Source organism: Lepisma saccharinum, chromosome 16 (genome assembly GCF_977018435.1).
Source record: "Lepisma saccharinum chromosome 16, izLepSacc3.1, whole genome shotgun sequence".
In the NCBI taxonomy this organism is placed as follows: domain Eukaryota; kingdom Metazoa; phylum Arthropoda; class Insecta; order Zygentoma; family Lepismatidae; genus Lepisma; species Lepisma saccharinum.
The window spans coordinates 64,845,019-64,859,556 of record NC_139244.1 but is presented as its reverse complement, the minus strand read 5'-3'; the positions used below and the strand labels follow the sequence as shown (position 1 = coordinate 64,859,556).

Genomic DNA, 14,538 nt, shown 5'->3' with positions numbered 1-14,538 from the left:
ACCATGCGAGAGACCCGGGATCGATCCCGGCTGGGGAGAACCCGTATTTTTTCCACCTGTTCAAGCGGTCCAGCGTCGTAGTCGTAGCGTCTGGTGGATAAAAGCGGCCAGAGGCGTGGTGCTGATCACACCACCCTCACCTTCGGCCGTGATCAAGAAAGTGTGGGGCCTTAACTCCACACCTGCTATACGTCTTCATGGCGTGGTGCAAAGCACAGGGGAGCACTTTACCTTTTTCTTTATCAAGACCTTGTTGCAACATTGTTTGAACATCTGTACGCATTGACGTCGCCAGGACGGGTTGAAGGATGGGGCACGGAATATTTTCAAATGGGCTCTGCTTCCATGATCGTGCTACTAACATCCCCCCCTCTTTTTCATGTTCTTTCATTCTTCGTTCGTCTGTTAATGTTTTTCGCTCTCTTTCTTTCTTCCCTTCTCTCTCTCACTTTCTCTTAAGGCATGGAAGGGGTGCCCCTTTCTTAAGACACACAAATGTTAACCTTTCTTCCACGTAAAGTTCGGCCAAGCCAAGTAACCCTCTGTTGCTGCGTTTACCTACCAAGAAACTTGCGATCAAACAGTCAATTTGACCTACCGGTGCCCCCTGTTTTGGCAACCAGATTCCCTCCTCCACGAAGCTGCCAGCAGGGAAACAATATTTTGTCAAAATAACTTCCGCTCTGTGAATGGGGGCCGGGAGATAGCGTGGCCCGAGTATAGTATCCCCTCGACTGCATTTTGCCAGGTGCCTGGGCTCTATGGGGCTCGTGTAGTTCTGTCCATTATGCTTGTCCTAACACCATTTCGCATCTGCGCTATGTCATGCACTATCTCCGCCCAGAGCCAAAACGAACGCAATGTATAACACAATTTTCACTAAAACATTATTTGAAAAATTATCATACGTCTAATTATTATTTTATAAATTACATTATTACTTAATATTGAAAATATTGTCTATATCTTGAGAAGAAGCTATAGTTAATACTTTAATAACAGTTCCATCAAAACGCTGAGCACCTGTTTCAGACTCTGACGCTTTCAATTTATTTTTAAAATGACTCCGCTCTACACATGGTTAGTCAGTATTCCGTAATTCGTAAATTGCATTTAACAAATCATATATAATTGTTTTTAAATAATAAGTTTAGACTTGAATTCTTTACTACATAAATGTTTGCATTGCGAGCAGAGCGAACCGATATTTTTTTTTTCTCATCTCGCCAATGCGTCCACAGTTTGCTTCGTCGTTTACACTTTTCCAACTTTTTTTCCTGTCGGCAATATTTATCCTTAGCACCCTGACCTCCTCGCTCTCCCCAGCCCATTGAAGGTTGTCTCAGCATATAAATAGATGTGGTGCATGTTTATTCAAACTTTATGAAATGAAGATATTTTATCTTTTGTCATAAACTGGTGGTTTCCTTTAGGGCAGCCCTTAGATGGTCCCTGGGCCTGGGGCATACAATGTACGTTATATTAGTCTGTATCCAACATTTTTCAGAGGTCTTAAAAAATCCTTAGACTAAAGTATAGGTGTTCTATATAAATATTATTGCAATTAATTGATATACAGGGTGGCGCACGAAATGTCTTACCATTTGTTTTGTTTATTACACATTTATTTATTATCGAAACATTACAAAATTAATGCATAGTGAATTATCAGAGTATGGAAAGTTTGTTTAGTGCAGAATGTGTTCAATGTGTCCACCATTATGGTTCACTATCTCTTGCAAGCGAACCTTTACATTCGTCACAACCCTCTGGCACAAGCCCTCCGAAATTTCACGGCACAACTGCACAATAAAGGCCTTGAGTTGCACTACATCTGCAGGCTTCCTTGCGAAAACTATATCTTTCAAGAAACCCCACAAAAAAGAGTCACAAGGATTAATATCCGGGCTATGCGGGGGCCACAATCTCCCACCTTCGTGACGTTCAGGAAACCGATTAGACATTACACGCACATTAAACATCTCATACAGAAAATCAAGAACAATGTTTGCAGAATGTGGGCGGGCTCCATCTTGCATGAACCACTGAGTGTGTAAATGGAGACCTGTTGCCAAGAGCTGCGGAATAAATGAGTTCTCCAACATTTCCTTGTATCGAACTTTGTTTACTGTGTCGTCAAAGAAAAACGGTCCAATGATTCCATGACTTGAAATTGCTGCCCACACACTCACTTTTTCTCCATAATTCTCACGTTCATGCAGTTTGTGAGGCTGTTCACTTGCCCAGAATCGAACATTTTGCTTATTTACCACACCATTTAAATGAAAGTACGCCTCATCTGTAAACCAAGTGTTGTGCAGAACATGATCTTCCACTAACCACGAAGCAAACTGATGCCTTCGTTCCTTGTCCACTGCCGTTAGTTTCTGGACAACTGTCATTTTGTGAGGGAACAAGTGAAGATCAGAGTGGAGAATCCTTTGGATTGACCTACGAGATATTCGTAACTCAGCAGCCGCCCTTCTTGTTGATTTGCTTGGACTTCGTGCCAAAGCCACGCGAACTGCTTCAATGTTCTCAGGTGTTCGGACACTTGACGGGTGCCGTCGATTATTCTCCAACACAGAGGCAGTGGTTTTTAATTGTTGGCACAATCTGCGAATGGTCTGTTTACAGGGAGCCCATCTTGTACCAAAGTGTGCACGAAAATGCCTTTGTGTCGCTAACAAACTCTTTGTTTCTGCAAAAAAACATTACAACTTTCACCTTCTGTTCGACACTCAACCGGCCGTTATCCGCCATCTAGCAAACTGTTGTTTCGCAACAAAATAGAGTCCGATACTGACTTCTCCTGACATCTACCTGATTTTCCATGAACCAACTCACCCGCATACGTGTTTTGAACATTCAATATATGATATTAAAAATTTTATGAGGTGATTGAATGGTATGACATTTCGTGCGCCACCCTGTATTTGGTATTATAATAGAGAAGCAATAAGCAGAACATATTGAAGGTTGAAATAAAAAAAATTATGGCAGGTTAATGAAAGTTCTAAATTTGTGTTTCTTTTTATTGCCGACGTGTTACTGCTGCGACATTCGCTATATTTAATTACAAAACTGGGCGTGAAGAATATCAAGACTATGATTTTTATTTAGTAAAGTGGCTATTTTTTATTATACTTAATAACATTCTCTATCATCACTCTTTTTTTCATTTAATTTTTAAGCTGTAGTGAATTTATATTGTTTCATGTAAATTAATATTTTCAATTCATGCTTTCATTCTATAATTAAACGAGTAGTGCACATTAACTATTTTGGATTGAAATATTTGAAAACGTTTTTTATGTATTTCTTTCTTTATAATATGATTACACTAATTTTGGATATTTTTAAGTGTGCCAAAACAATCCATAAGTCAAGAAAAATTAGCTTCGTTGTTTAATTGTAAGCACTAGCATTCTATGAACTCATAATATATTGTAGGAGAGATCGGGGTGAGTTGACAAAGTGTTTTTTTTTTTATTCCTAATAGACGAGAGTTTGTAATCTCGCAGGTTACTGTGAATATGCGACGAGAGTTTGCAATCTTGCAGGTTACTGTGGATATGCTTCATCTCTAGGATCAACACACAACTAATAAGTTGAGCTTCTTGTTCACGAAGTTTCTAGTGTATAACAGATAACATAATTTCCTACTTGCTAAGTAAGTTTTCTCAATTCTATATACGTTTTCAAAGTAAGTAAGCACATTGTTTATGGTAAGGCTATCGAGAAGACTATGGTAAGTTGCATCGATACTACATGCTGATACTTTGTTAAACAGCATTGTTTACCAGCGTGATGAGCAGAAATTCCAACATGGCAATCGAGGTGAGTTGACAATCGGAAGGAAGGAGTGAGTTGACAACATTGTAGGCCTATTGAGAAAATAGTTCTTCAATTATTTGTTTCATCAAAAATAGCTTAGCATATAGACACATTATTTGTAATAATATACTTTACATTACATTACATTAAGATTATAGAACAGTCTTATTATCTCTGTATTTGTGATATAAAAATAAAAATGAACACTGGGTAAAAAATACAGTAAACACCTTTGATCTACGTTTCATGTTATACTGTACATTTGAACACATTTTTGTAATCTGTAATTTTTAAGGCAATATATTGTTTGTTTCAAACCAGATGAGGGGTAGAATTACACATATTTTCAACTCACTCCGCACATATATTCAACTCACCCGATCGAAAAAAGAAGCAATAACTTTACAAGTTTTAGGAGAATTGTGTTATAACAATTCATAGTGGTCGAGGAAACTACGTGTATTGCTCATAGCATTTCATCAATAGTAGATCTTAATTTTTAAGAGCTCCAGAAATTTAAACATAAGAACATGGTTATCTCACCCCGGTCTCCCTACATCCCTACATATATATATATTTTTTTTTATATCTGGCGCGGGACCTCCTCCAGCGCAGGGCCTCAGGATAGTGCCCGAGTTGACCCTTCCCAGGGCTGGCTCTGGTTGCCTTATTAATGTCCATGATCAGAATTATAATATGCCTATATCGTTTCGTGAAAATATATTGTGGATTCCCGACATTTCTTGATCCATCAATGTAGGCAAATATACTTATTTGAAAGGACACTGTTTTCAGTCTTTTTAATTGACTAATTAAATAGGTGTCGATTGAGACACGTAGAGTAGATACCCGCAGTGTCCCGCTTTCGCAGGAACGTGGCTGCCAAATGATTCATCCCGCGCGGACAGCAACTGGAGGGGCCTCGCCCACGAGAGCTCGAGTGGCTGCTGGGAGGATTCTGCAAGGACGTTTCGTCGCTGCGGGGAAGGAGGTCACTTTTTCCTTCGGTCGGAGTCGCTATAAAAAGGCCGGCCGGGAGAACCACGGTACAGTTTATTCATTAGTAGACTACACCGTAGTGTGCAATGGCACTTAAGGTAGGCTTCAGTACACCTTTGTATTCTATAGCAGAATGTGCAGTGACCGAAGTGTGTTGCTTCTAGCGTTACGTGCCTCTGTTTCGGACGTCAAGTCGTACTGTATAGTCTGTCCTGGTGAAGTCGATCACTTTGCAAGCAGTGTCATGGGTCGAATTTTCAGTTCCTATCATTGAGGATGATCATATTCAAGCATTGCTCAATTCTTTTTATAGTGGATTGATTGATTTGGTTTATTTTACTTCGCTTTTCTGCCACTTTTGCCTAATCGCGAAGACGAGGATGAGTGATAATATGATGAAATTGTTGAGAGACACTCATGCCCAGGACGGGATTCGAACCCGGGACTCCAGACGCAGTGTGCTAACCACTCCGCCACGGAGGTCGGTTTTATAGTATTTTTTTTCCTTTTACACTAACCATTCGTGTTGGAAACTTACCGGGTTTTCTGTCGAAATTTGTTTAGACTCTCAGCAACTGCAAGCTGCCAAAAAATTTCCCACAATTTTTTGAAGACACCAGTTTAAGGCTGCAAACATACTAACAAACTGAATATTTTTCCTTCTATTTCAAGCGTGAATACTTTTTACGATTTAATTAATGTTCCATAAGATGCCAGTGAGTCAGAATTCCAGATCTCAACCTAAGCAATCACTGTATTCCAACTGCGAATATAGAGAACAGGCCATTTGGCACATAAGAGTGATTGGAATAGAAGCGTCGCTCGCATATAATACAATACTAAATATCGCAAATATATTTGGCGAAAGGTCAATTGATAGGGAACTGGGAGTCCTGTCTCTCCCCTCCCCCTATCCTTCCCATTTGAATATAAATCACAGTGCATGCTGAGTGTTAACATTGAAATAGGTGTATATTTTCCGATACGATTCGTAGATTTCACAAAATCCTTAACCTTTGCGCTTTCGAGGTTAACTCATTGTTTTCCGATAGACAATACACATCGGTTTTGAAAGGAACGATGGTGGCTTAGTGAAGGGTTGTCGACGCAAATGTATACACTGTCGTAAGTTTCAAGCCAGCAAAAGAACCGACAGGCGATTTTTTGTGACATCGAGTACAGTTTATTCTTCAGTAGGGACATATAGGGATTTGAACCAACAACATTTTTTAATGAGAGCAAAACTTCAACTTAACCTCTTAGATAGATAAGTCTTACTTGCATTTATTTGAGTCATGTGTTTTGGATGTAACGTTCATTGCCATCTAATTACATAGATTTAGTGTTAAATTCTTATTCATATGCCTTCCCGATGGCGTAGTGGTACGCCTTCTAATCAAGGGTTCCCGCTGGAGGCACATTGCTCAGTGGTTCGGACCCCACCTTAAACTGTAGGTCCAATCCCGATTAGCCTTTCTGTGCATAAAGTGGACTTAAAAACAACAATTGAATCAACCAGTTCAGTTATTCATAGGGCGTAACTTCAATTTATTATTTTGCACCTGACATTTAGGTTATATGCCAACAGGTTATATACCAACAGATCAAATTTCTTAGTACTTCCCCCTCTGCAAATGTTGCAATTTTATTTCTTGGTGTAACATGTTAGAATACCTCATTCTTCACCTTCAGTTAATGATTGTAGTCAGTAGAATTGAAACTATAATTTTGCAATGTGTGCTTATCTTATATAGCGATGTAGATGCATGGGAAATGGTTACATTAAAACTAATTGGTTTTAGTGGATATTGAGAGAAGAAATTAGCATGTGATTTTGTGCGTCGTTTTGTTCGAACGCACCTGTGCCAGATTTTTAATTTGGGGTCCATTTCAGCTCGTCTTCTTCGCTGCCCTCGTGGCCGTCGCCCGTGCTGGAGTCATCGGCGCCCCCGCCGTGGCCACCTACGCCGCCGCCCCAGCCTACGCCGCTCCCATCGCTAGGGTCGCTGCCCCTCTCGCCTACGCTGCCCCCGTGGCCCGAGTCGCCGCCCCTCTCGCCTACGCCGCCCCCGTAGCCAAGGCCGTCGCTCCAGCCGTCGCCGTCGACACCGACTACGACCCCAACCCTCAGTACAGCTACGCCTACGACATCCAGGACGCTCTCACCGGAGACTCCAAGGGACAGCAGGAGACCCGCAGCGGAGACGTCGTCCAGGGCAGCTACAGCCTGGTTGAACCCGACGGCACCCGCAGAACCGTCGAGTACACCGCCGACCCAGTCAACGGATTCAACGCCGTCGTGCACCGTGAGCCAGCCGTCGTCGCCAAGGCCGTCGCTCCAGTCGCCGCCTACGCCCACGCCCCAGTCGTCGCCCACGCCCCAGTCGCCGCCTACGCCGCCCCCGTCGCCAAGGTTGCCGCTCCTCTGTACGGTTAAAAATGGAGAAGAAAATCCTAATTTATGTGTAAATACTTGCTATAATAAAAAGACAAATTAGTAAGCATTTGTGTCGGTTTTCCACTCCAAGCTTACAGCATGCACATGGATTTATTTGTTGGTGTAACCCATGTTTTTTTTCAAACCTTCAATATTCAACATATATACCACATCTTTAATAAATACCAGTTGGTATTGTAGCATTGTTTACGAATGTTCTGGAGATGTAAATGTTCCCACTTTTTATATTGAAATTTCTTATCGCACACCGTATTGTGCACTTTCGTCTACTCAAGTTCTCGTTGTTAGATTAGACATGTTAGGTCTATGGCTCTTAGCAGAAATAATGCATCTTTGTTCAAGCCCCGCAGAACGTAGTGTATTTATAGTTATACTAAGAGTCCTAAACCTTGGGTGCCTAACTTAATAACGATGACAATCCACGCTGACGTCAGTAGACGTGCTCAATACGGTGTTCAATAAGTGACACCCCTGTATAAACTTGCACTAGGTTTTTCACCTTTTCACTGCTTCGAGGGAACCTCGGTGGAATGCGCATGGCCCCAACGTGTCTCCTGTACTGCGCGTTTCAAAACAGCGTATGTCTCGAAATGTAGGCTACGTTTAGTCTGTAGGGACCAATATCAAGGTTGCCAATTGAACCAAACCCACATTGCAATGTAACAAAGTGCTTTATTATGTGTTTTCGTTTGTTGAAGATTATGGCAATATGAAAGAAACGTGTCACACTAGAGACCCAAGGTTATGAACTGCACGGCAGAACATCTATTCGCAAACTACACTTTGTCACATGACAGTGTATCAATTAAATACAGCTACTACTGTTTTCCCCCTCAAAAACTATGATAACTTCCATCTTCTGCGACCAGGTAAGGATTGACAAATTGCGTACAAAAATAGCCGTGGAATGTACGAGAGTTCCTCAGAAAGTAATGTCCAACATTTTTTTTTTTCGGAATCTCTTAAATCAAACTGTAGGAAAATGACACAGTATAACTGAATATTTCCTTTATACATGTTATTTTTCTACATAATCTCCATCTACGTCTACGGCCGTACGCCAGTGCAAAACAAGGACATGAGTTCCTTCCCTGTTGTAACGCCCTTGGGGAGCTAGAGACGTTACATGAGATGCGTAGCTCAAATTTTTAGAGATTTGAAAATATTATACACTCCTTCATATTTCTTACAATTTATTTTACTAAAGCTTATACGAGGTTGGTTCAATAATTATTGTCCCTGACATATAAGCAGTATTATTTTTCCACAAAGTCCCCCTTCACAGTAATGCACTTCTTTCACCTATGCTGTAAAGCCACTATGCCAGCTTCAAAGAATGTCTGTGGCTGAGCCGTGAGCCATTCTTCCGCAGCGTCCATAACAGCAGCATTTGAGGGAAAATGTGTCCCCTTGAGGTGCTCCTTCAACTTCGGGAACAAATGAAAGTCACTAGGGGCGAGGTCGGGTGAGTAGGGAGGGTGTTCCAACACATGGAAACCAGCAGCATGGATTGCGGCACCAGTAACATGGCTTCTGTGTGCTGGAGCATTATCGTGGTGAAACAGCACTTTTCGCCGCAACATCCCACGCCGTTTCTCCTTGATTGCTTCACGTAACTTAGGGATTAGGGCTGCATAACAGTCCCCAGTAACAGTGTGTCCCACCAGGTAGTCAATAAGGAGCACACCCTTCGCATTCCAAAAAATTGTGGCCATAACCTTGCGTGCTGATGCTTGCACCCTGAATTTGCGGGGGGAGGTGAATTGCTCTGCCGCCACTCCATACTCTGTCGTTTGGACTCGGGATCATAGTGGTGGAGCCATGTCTCATCCACTGTCACAAATCTATCACAGAACTGCTTCAGGTTTGGCCCCATCAGCTCCAAACCAGCCCTTGAACATTGAACTCTGTCTTTCTGTTGTTCACGGGATAACATTTTGGGGACCCATCGCGCTGACACCTTTCTGAATCCCAAGTGTTCATGCACAATGGTTTCCACTGAGCCTACAGAGATGTGCATGATGTCTGCTAACTGTTGCACCGTCATTCTTCTGTCAGCCATAATCATGTCATGCACAGCATCAATGTTTTCTGGGGTGGATGCTGTTGTTGGAGGACCAGCACCAGGGGCCTGTTGACAGCTTTCCCTGCCGCAACGGAAATCGCGGCACCAGTTTTTCACCACCTGGTAGGTAGGAGCCCCATCACCCAACACACTGACCATGTCCTCATGAATCTCCTGTGGGCTTAGCCCCTTTTTCTGGAGGTACTTGATGACAGCTCGTTGTTCGGTTTTCCCCATTTTTCAAACTAAGTGCCACCTCTCACACCTAAAACGAGAAAAACAAATTTACTATAGCACCTACGGTTCTGAAATTTTGCATATAGGCATCTAAGACATTAGGCTACAATATCCCCATCATGCATTGCAATTCATATACTTTAAGTATGCCGGGGACAATAATTATTGAATCGCCCTCGTACTTATAATATTTTTAAGTTCTTTCCCTAACTATCTAAGTCTAAGTTCTCTGTAGGAGACTATCCAAGATTAGTCTAAGTAAGAAAATATGTTCATTACCTTGCCCAGAGGTATGACTGGCGCAGTCCTGAGTCGGGTAGCTGTTTTCCTGGACTGGGATCCTGTTCCATATTTGGACGGGGGGAGGGGGATTTAGCAAAATGTCTTCCTGTCCCTTTGTTTACCAAAGTCATTTCGCTCTCAGTGGCTCTTTATACATAAGTCCATTCTCTCAATTTGCTCATGATGGGTAATCACCAAATTCCCAAATTTAGTCCTAGAGCAATTATCCATATTTGGGAAATCACACGTTCAATGTTTTCCTTGTTCTCAGAGAACCTTGAAGTTGTTTACCTTTTTATGGGTTAGCCACTTCTCCTTATTCCAACCTTGGCCTTTGGCCAATGAATTGGACTTATTCCTTTTTCATGATGCTGGTTCGCAAAGAGACAGAGACTGTATGCTTTAGTGTTGCACGCTGATATGCGTAAAAATAAAGTAGACTTCCAGTATTGGCACCAAATCAATACCCATGACCTCAAATATTTCAATAAAGATAAATGTATTCTACTAAATGTTTCGTTGTAAAGGATTGTTGAAAAATCCATCCGTTACACTGTATCAGCTCGTGTCACAGTGTCCGATCATGCAGCTCCATTTCTCTACTTCCTGAAGCCTTAACTTTCAGCACCCAGCGTCCAACGATGCTCCTATCGACCACAGAACATCCAGTCACAGCACACAACCGTTTGTGAATGTTTCCACACTTTCTTTCTCCGCCACTAAAAACTCAATTACAGCTCGTTGATTGTAATGTGTGTCACTCAAAAGACGCCATTTTCACTGTCCACTACTGCTGCGCTATCTGTCAGACGACCATATACTTACACACACATATGGGCATTAAACTTCAATATTACTACCCTTCCATTTGCTCTCTTAATTCAGGAATGACAAAAAAAAATGTGGGGAATTACTTTGAGCAACCCTAGTTCTTTGAAACATACCAAGCACTGCAATTTAACCCAGTGTTTTTCACTGTCATTACAAGTACGTTACAAGTGATAACCTCCCGGATAATCGAATACATTTCATCTGTACAGTCAGAACACAATTACTGTTTTATGGAATCAATGAAGCTTTTCCTAAACTTTCTACAATTTGCATTCGTTCGGGGCGGATACGCAGTAAGCCCCTAACAACTGCAATTTTCTTCTCTCCTGACATAAAGTCATAAAGGCGTGCTACATGACCAAGCATGCGACATTTTCGTGTATAGCTGAGAAAGCTTGTTTCCAAAAGGTGGTGGCGGAAATACATGTGCCTATTCATGGTTGTTGTTGATTTGAACCTAGTCCAAGCAGTTGGCATGACACTTAATCTCACGAGTTGCCTACTTACTTTGGTGGAAACTTGTCAATTTTCAAAAACTTGAAGATTTCTTCAGAATTGTTTAAATGCGTTTGCCATTTTAATCCAAAATGATTAGTCGAAGGTAATCCGAGTAATGTTACTTCTGTAATGTATCAGAATAAACGAAAGCATTTCCCTTAGCATATTTCATAGCATTTCTCAAGGATAGAATTGAACTTATAAAATATTTTCGAGCAGGCCTCATCTCCAGGAAGGTATGAACTCGAGGCGAGCCCCGGCACCTATCAAGACCATCTTGAGGTTCAGGCCACAGCGCTCAGTGAAGACGTCATCATCTGGAGGCGATCGTCTTAACACTGTAAACCCCTTGTCGTAATTTTACCGTAAATAATTAAGGTATATTTATTTCTTTTATGAAGTTAAATTTTGACATTTACCCTCCCGATGAATATAGTTAGAAAAAAAAGTATAATATTGAATATTTCCACCAAAATTTTCATTCAGGAAGTCCCTCTGGCCACCACAAAAATTCGTACCATAGCACAAAGAAAGAGTGAAAACCGTTAGAAACTTCCTGGCGGAAAAATTTAAACATTGTATATCTTCGAAAAATATTATCGGGAATATTTGTCAGCTACAGTAAAACTCGTAACTGCTTTTGTATGAACTTTTGAATGTAAAATCAATTGATTAAATCAAAACCCCCATGTTAGGTTGACCGTAAACTTTTCAAGTTACCTAATCATAGTAAATTGTCTTTAAACTTTACCCAAAATTAATCAACCAGATAATGCAGATATTCTGTGTAGCTACACAATCTCAATACAAAAACTTAATTTCAATAACCTTTAAGCAAAAGCGAAAGAAATTGGTACAAGGGCAATGTTAAAGACTAAACCTAAATCATTTGTCACATTGTAATTTCGATCCTATTGACTTTATTGAACGAAAGGCAATAAACAAATTGAATCTTTTCATTGTCGATTCTTAGCGTTCACTTAGGAAATAAACATTTGGAATATTTCCTTACACTGTTTTTACACTAATAAAAATCTTGAAGAATGTTAATATGAATGAAACAATAAACATTATCACTGATTTAATAATCAAAGTTACGAACATTGAAGCTTCACAAAGACAGAAAATAATAAGCAGTTCATATGAAACAGTTTTATAAAATTTAATACATTTGTAGTTCATTAACATAGCTAGGTAACAAAATGCTTTCTGTGTGAAAACATTTGTACTTGAAACATAAGTAATATACTCGTGGATAGTTTTACACACGGATATTTCATCGAAGTTCTTGTTACACATCACACCAACATATCTTCCATTAGCCTCCGATTAGCATAAATAAGCATAGAGCGGGATAAAGTAAGAATGTAAATGTACACATGTATCAACTTTGCCCGGTTGTATAGCTTTCTTTCATTAAGCATGTTTTGAAACTGAAAATTTGTGTAAATAATATGAATATTTTATCGAATGCTTGCATAAAATTTGCAGTAACAAACTGCTTTGGTAGACACGAAGGTAATATTTTAAACGTTGACTAAATCTTGAAACAAATTAATTTGCAATCATAAGTAATAATCTTAACGTTAACCAACGTTTGTAATTCAGGCTAAATTATTTGATATTTCTAAAAAAAAAATTGTTCACAAGAGATAAAACATGACCACATTTAAGAGTATGTTAGATGCCTATTCCGGACACATGAAATGTTTAGAGCATGAACTATTACTCTTATTTATTTATAAGTATAAAACCATTGTTACTTAACTTGTACCTTTTCGTAGGGACCAAATCACATGAAATTGCCCTAAACATTTCTCATTTTCAGCAATATCTTGAAGAAATGTGAACGTTACTCTTACTTTTTTCATCATAATTGCCTCTGCAATTGAGCACACAACAGTTATACACCATACCTTTTGCACATTTAAGCATATTTATATGTCATGTAAACTCGATTACAGTTCTTAAATTTGCATTACAACTCCATATTCACTAAAAAGATCCAACATTGATTCCGAAGAAGCAAATCAAACATGGCGGCTATCTCGCCTCCAGTTGATGACGCTTAGTCACGTGCCCGGAGCAAGCCATGAGGCTGTCAGATAGAGAAGGTAATTCACCTATCGACCTGTTGGGTGAAATGAGTCAAGGCAAGGACTTAAAAAAACCTTTCCCTGCTCCCCCCCAAAATAGGTAATAGTTAGGCTGGAGAGTTCGATGAACTAACCGATACACTCTCAAGGATAGAATTGGTCCTATATCCGTAGCATTTTTCGTAGCGTAAACAATCAGAAGCGAGCTGTAGGTCACGTGTGCAGATGCAATGGTGGCCCAGTGAGATGTAAACATAGTATCACTTCACATTTTTAATAGCCGATAACTATTCAACCGAGAGGAATAAAGTTTCCTATAAAAATGTTTCAGGTACAAAGGAATGGCGCTGCTTATTTACATACTTTATAACGTACACGTATGAAGGAATGTTTTAGTTGTTTCAGTTGTAAACACCGTGCAATCACTATAGATGGTGTAACTCAACGTGCCTTTCGTGCTGTATTATACATTGTAATCGCAAAAGCTAACCGAAATGTTACATGGTATGCTTCCGTGTAAAATATTGTCTGGTATAAGATTTTTGAATGCATTTATGGTAGCAAAAATGTTAAAGGTAATACTTCCGTCTAAAGCGGGCGTAACTCTACTAAAGGTGTCACCGTCCTATTGAGACAAAAAAAAAAAAAACGTTCCTTATCTTTTTCGTCCTTTCAGGTCAACTCTCTCTATGGTAGGAATAACTGGAGACACATATGTCCGCGGGCACGTCTATTGCAAAGCAAAACACTCAACCAGGCTTTCACATACAGCACAATGAGCTCGGTGACTTCACCAGAAAAGAGCGGGTGCGCAAATTAGGTGTCATATATTTATGAGGCAGTCTAACTTAATGTACACTTCTAAAGAGCATTTATTTATCTACAGGTTGGGCACAAAGTCCCGTTACCCCTGTAATAAACAATGAAAAGTAACGACTACTTTGAATTGTACTATAACCTAAAATTATTTTAAGGTAGTATTGATTTGCTACCCTGTGGCACTTGTCACTGCATGAATTATAAAATCCTAACAATAATGTAATTATTATTCGGTGAGACTTCCGAACTGTACCGCTTATCTTTCTCTGCAATCCAATTTTGTTTAGTAACAATTGTTGTATTTTTTTTTTCTCTCTCTTTTCATTTTCTCCTATATATTGTTAGGCTTACTTGTTGCTTCCAGCGGACCGTTTCTTCTAAGGGTCTTTTCGACTCCGCTGACTTGGTGTACAGCT

The 14,538-nt window shown here is 40.1% G+C and overlaps 2 protein-coding genes across 5 annotated transcripts in view; both read left to right on the top strand.

Annotated features, from left to right (window-relative positions):
- Positions 1–14,538, top strand: part of LOC146000511 (neurobeachin-like protein 1) — a 723,922-nt gene that overhangs the window by 456,036 nt on the left and 253,348 nt on the right. The window lies entirely within an intron of this gene.
- Positions 4,879–7,340, top strand: LOC146000518 (larval cuticle protein A3A-like). Its single transcript, XM_083138259.1, has 2 exons — positions 4,879–4,934; positions 6,731–7,340. The coding sequence occupies exons 1-2, from the start codon at positions 4,923–4,925 to the stop codon at positions 7,271–7,273; spliced, it is 555 nt and encodes a 184-aa protein (XP_082994385.1). The 5' UTR covers positions 4,879–4,922; the 3' UTR covers positions 7,274–7,340.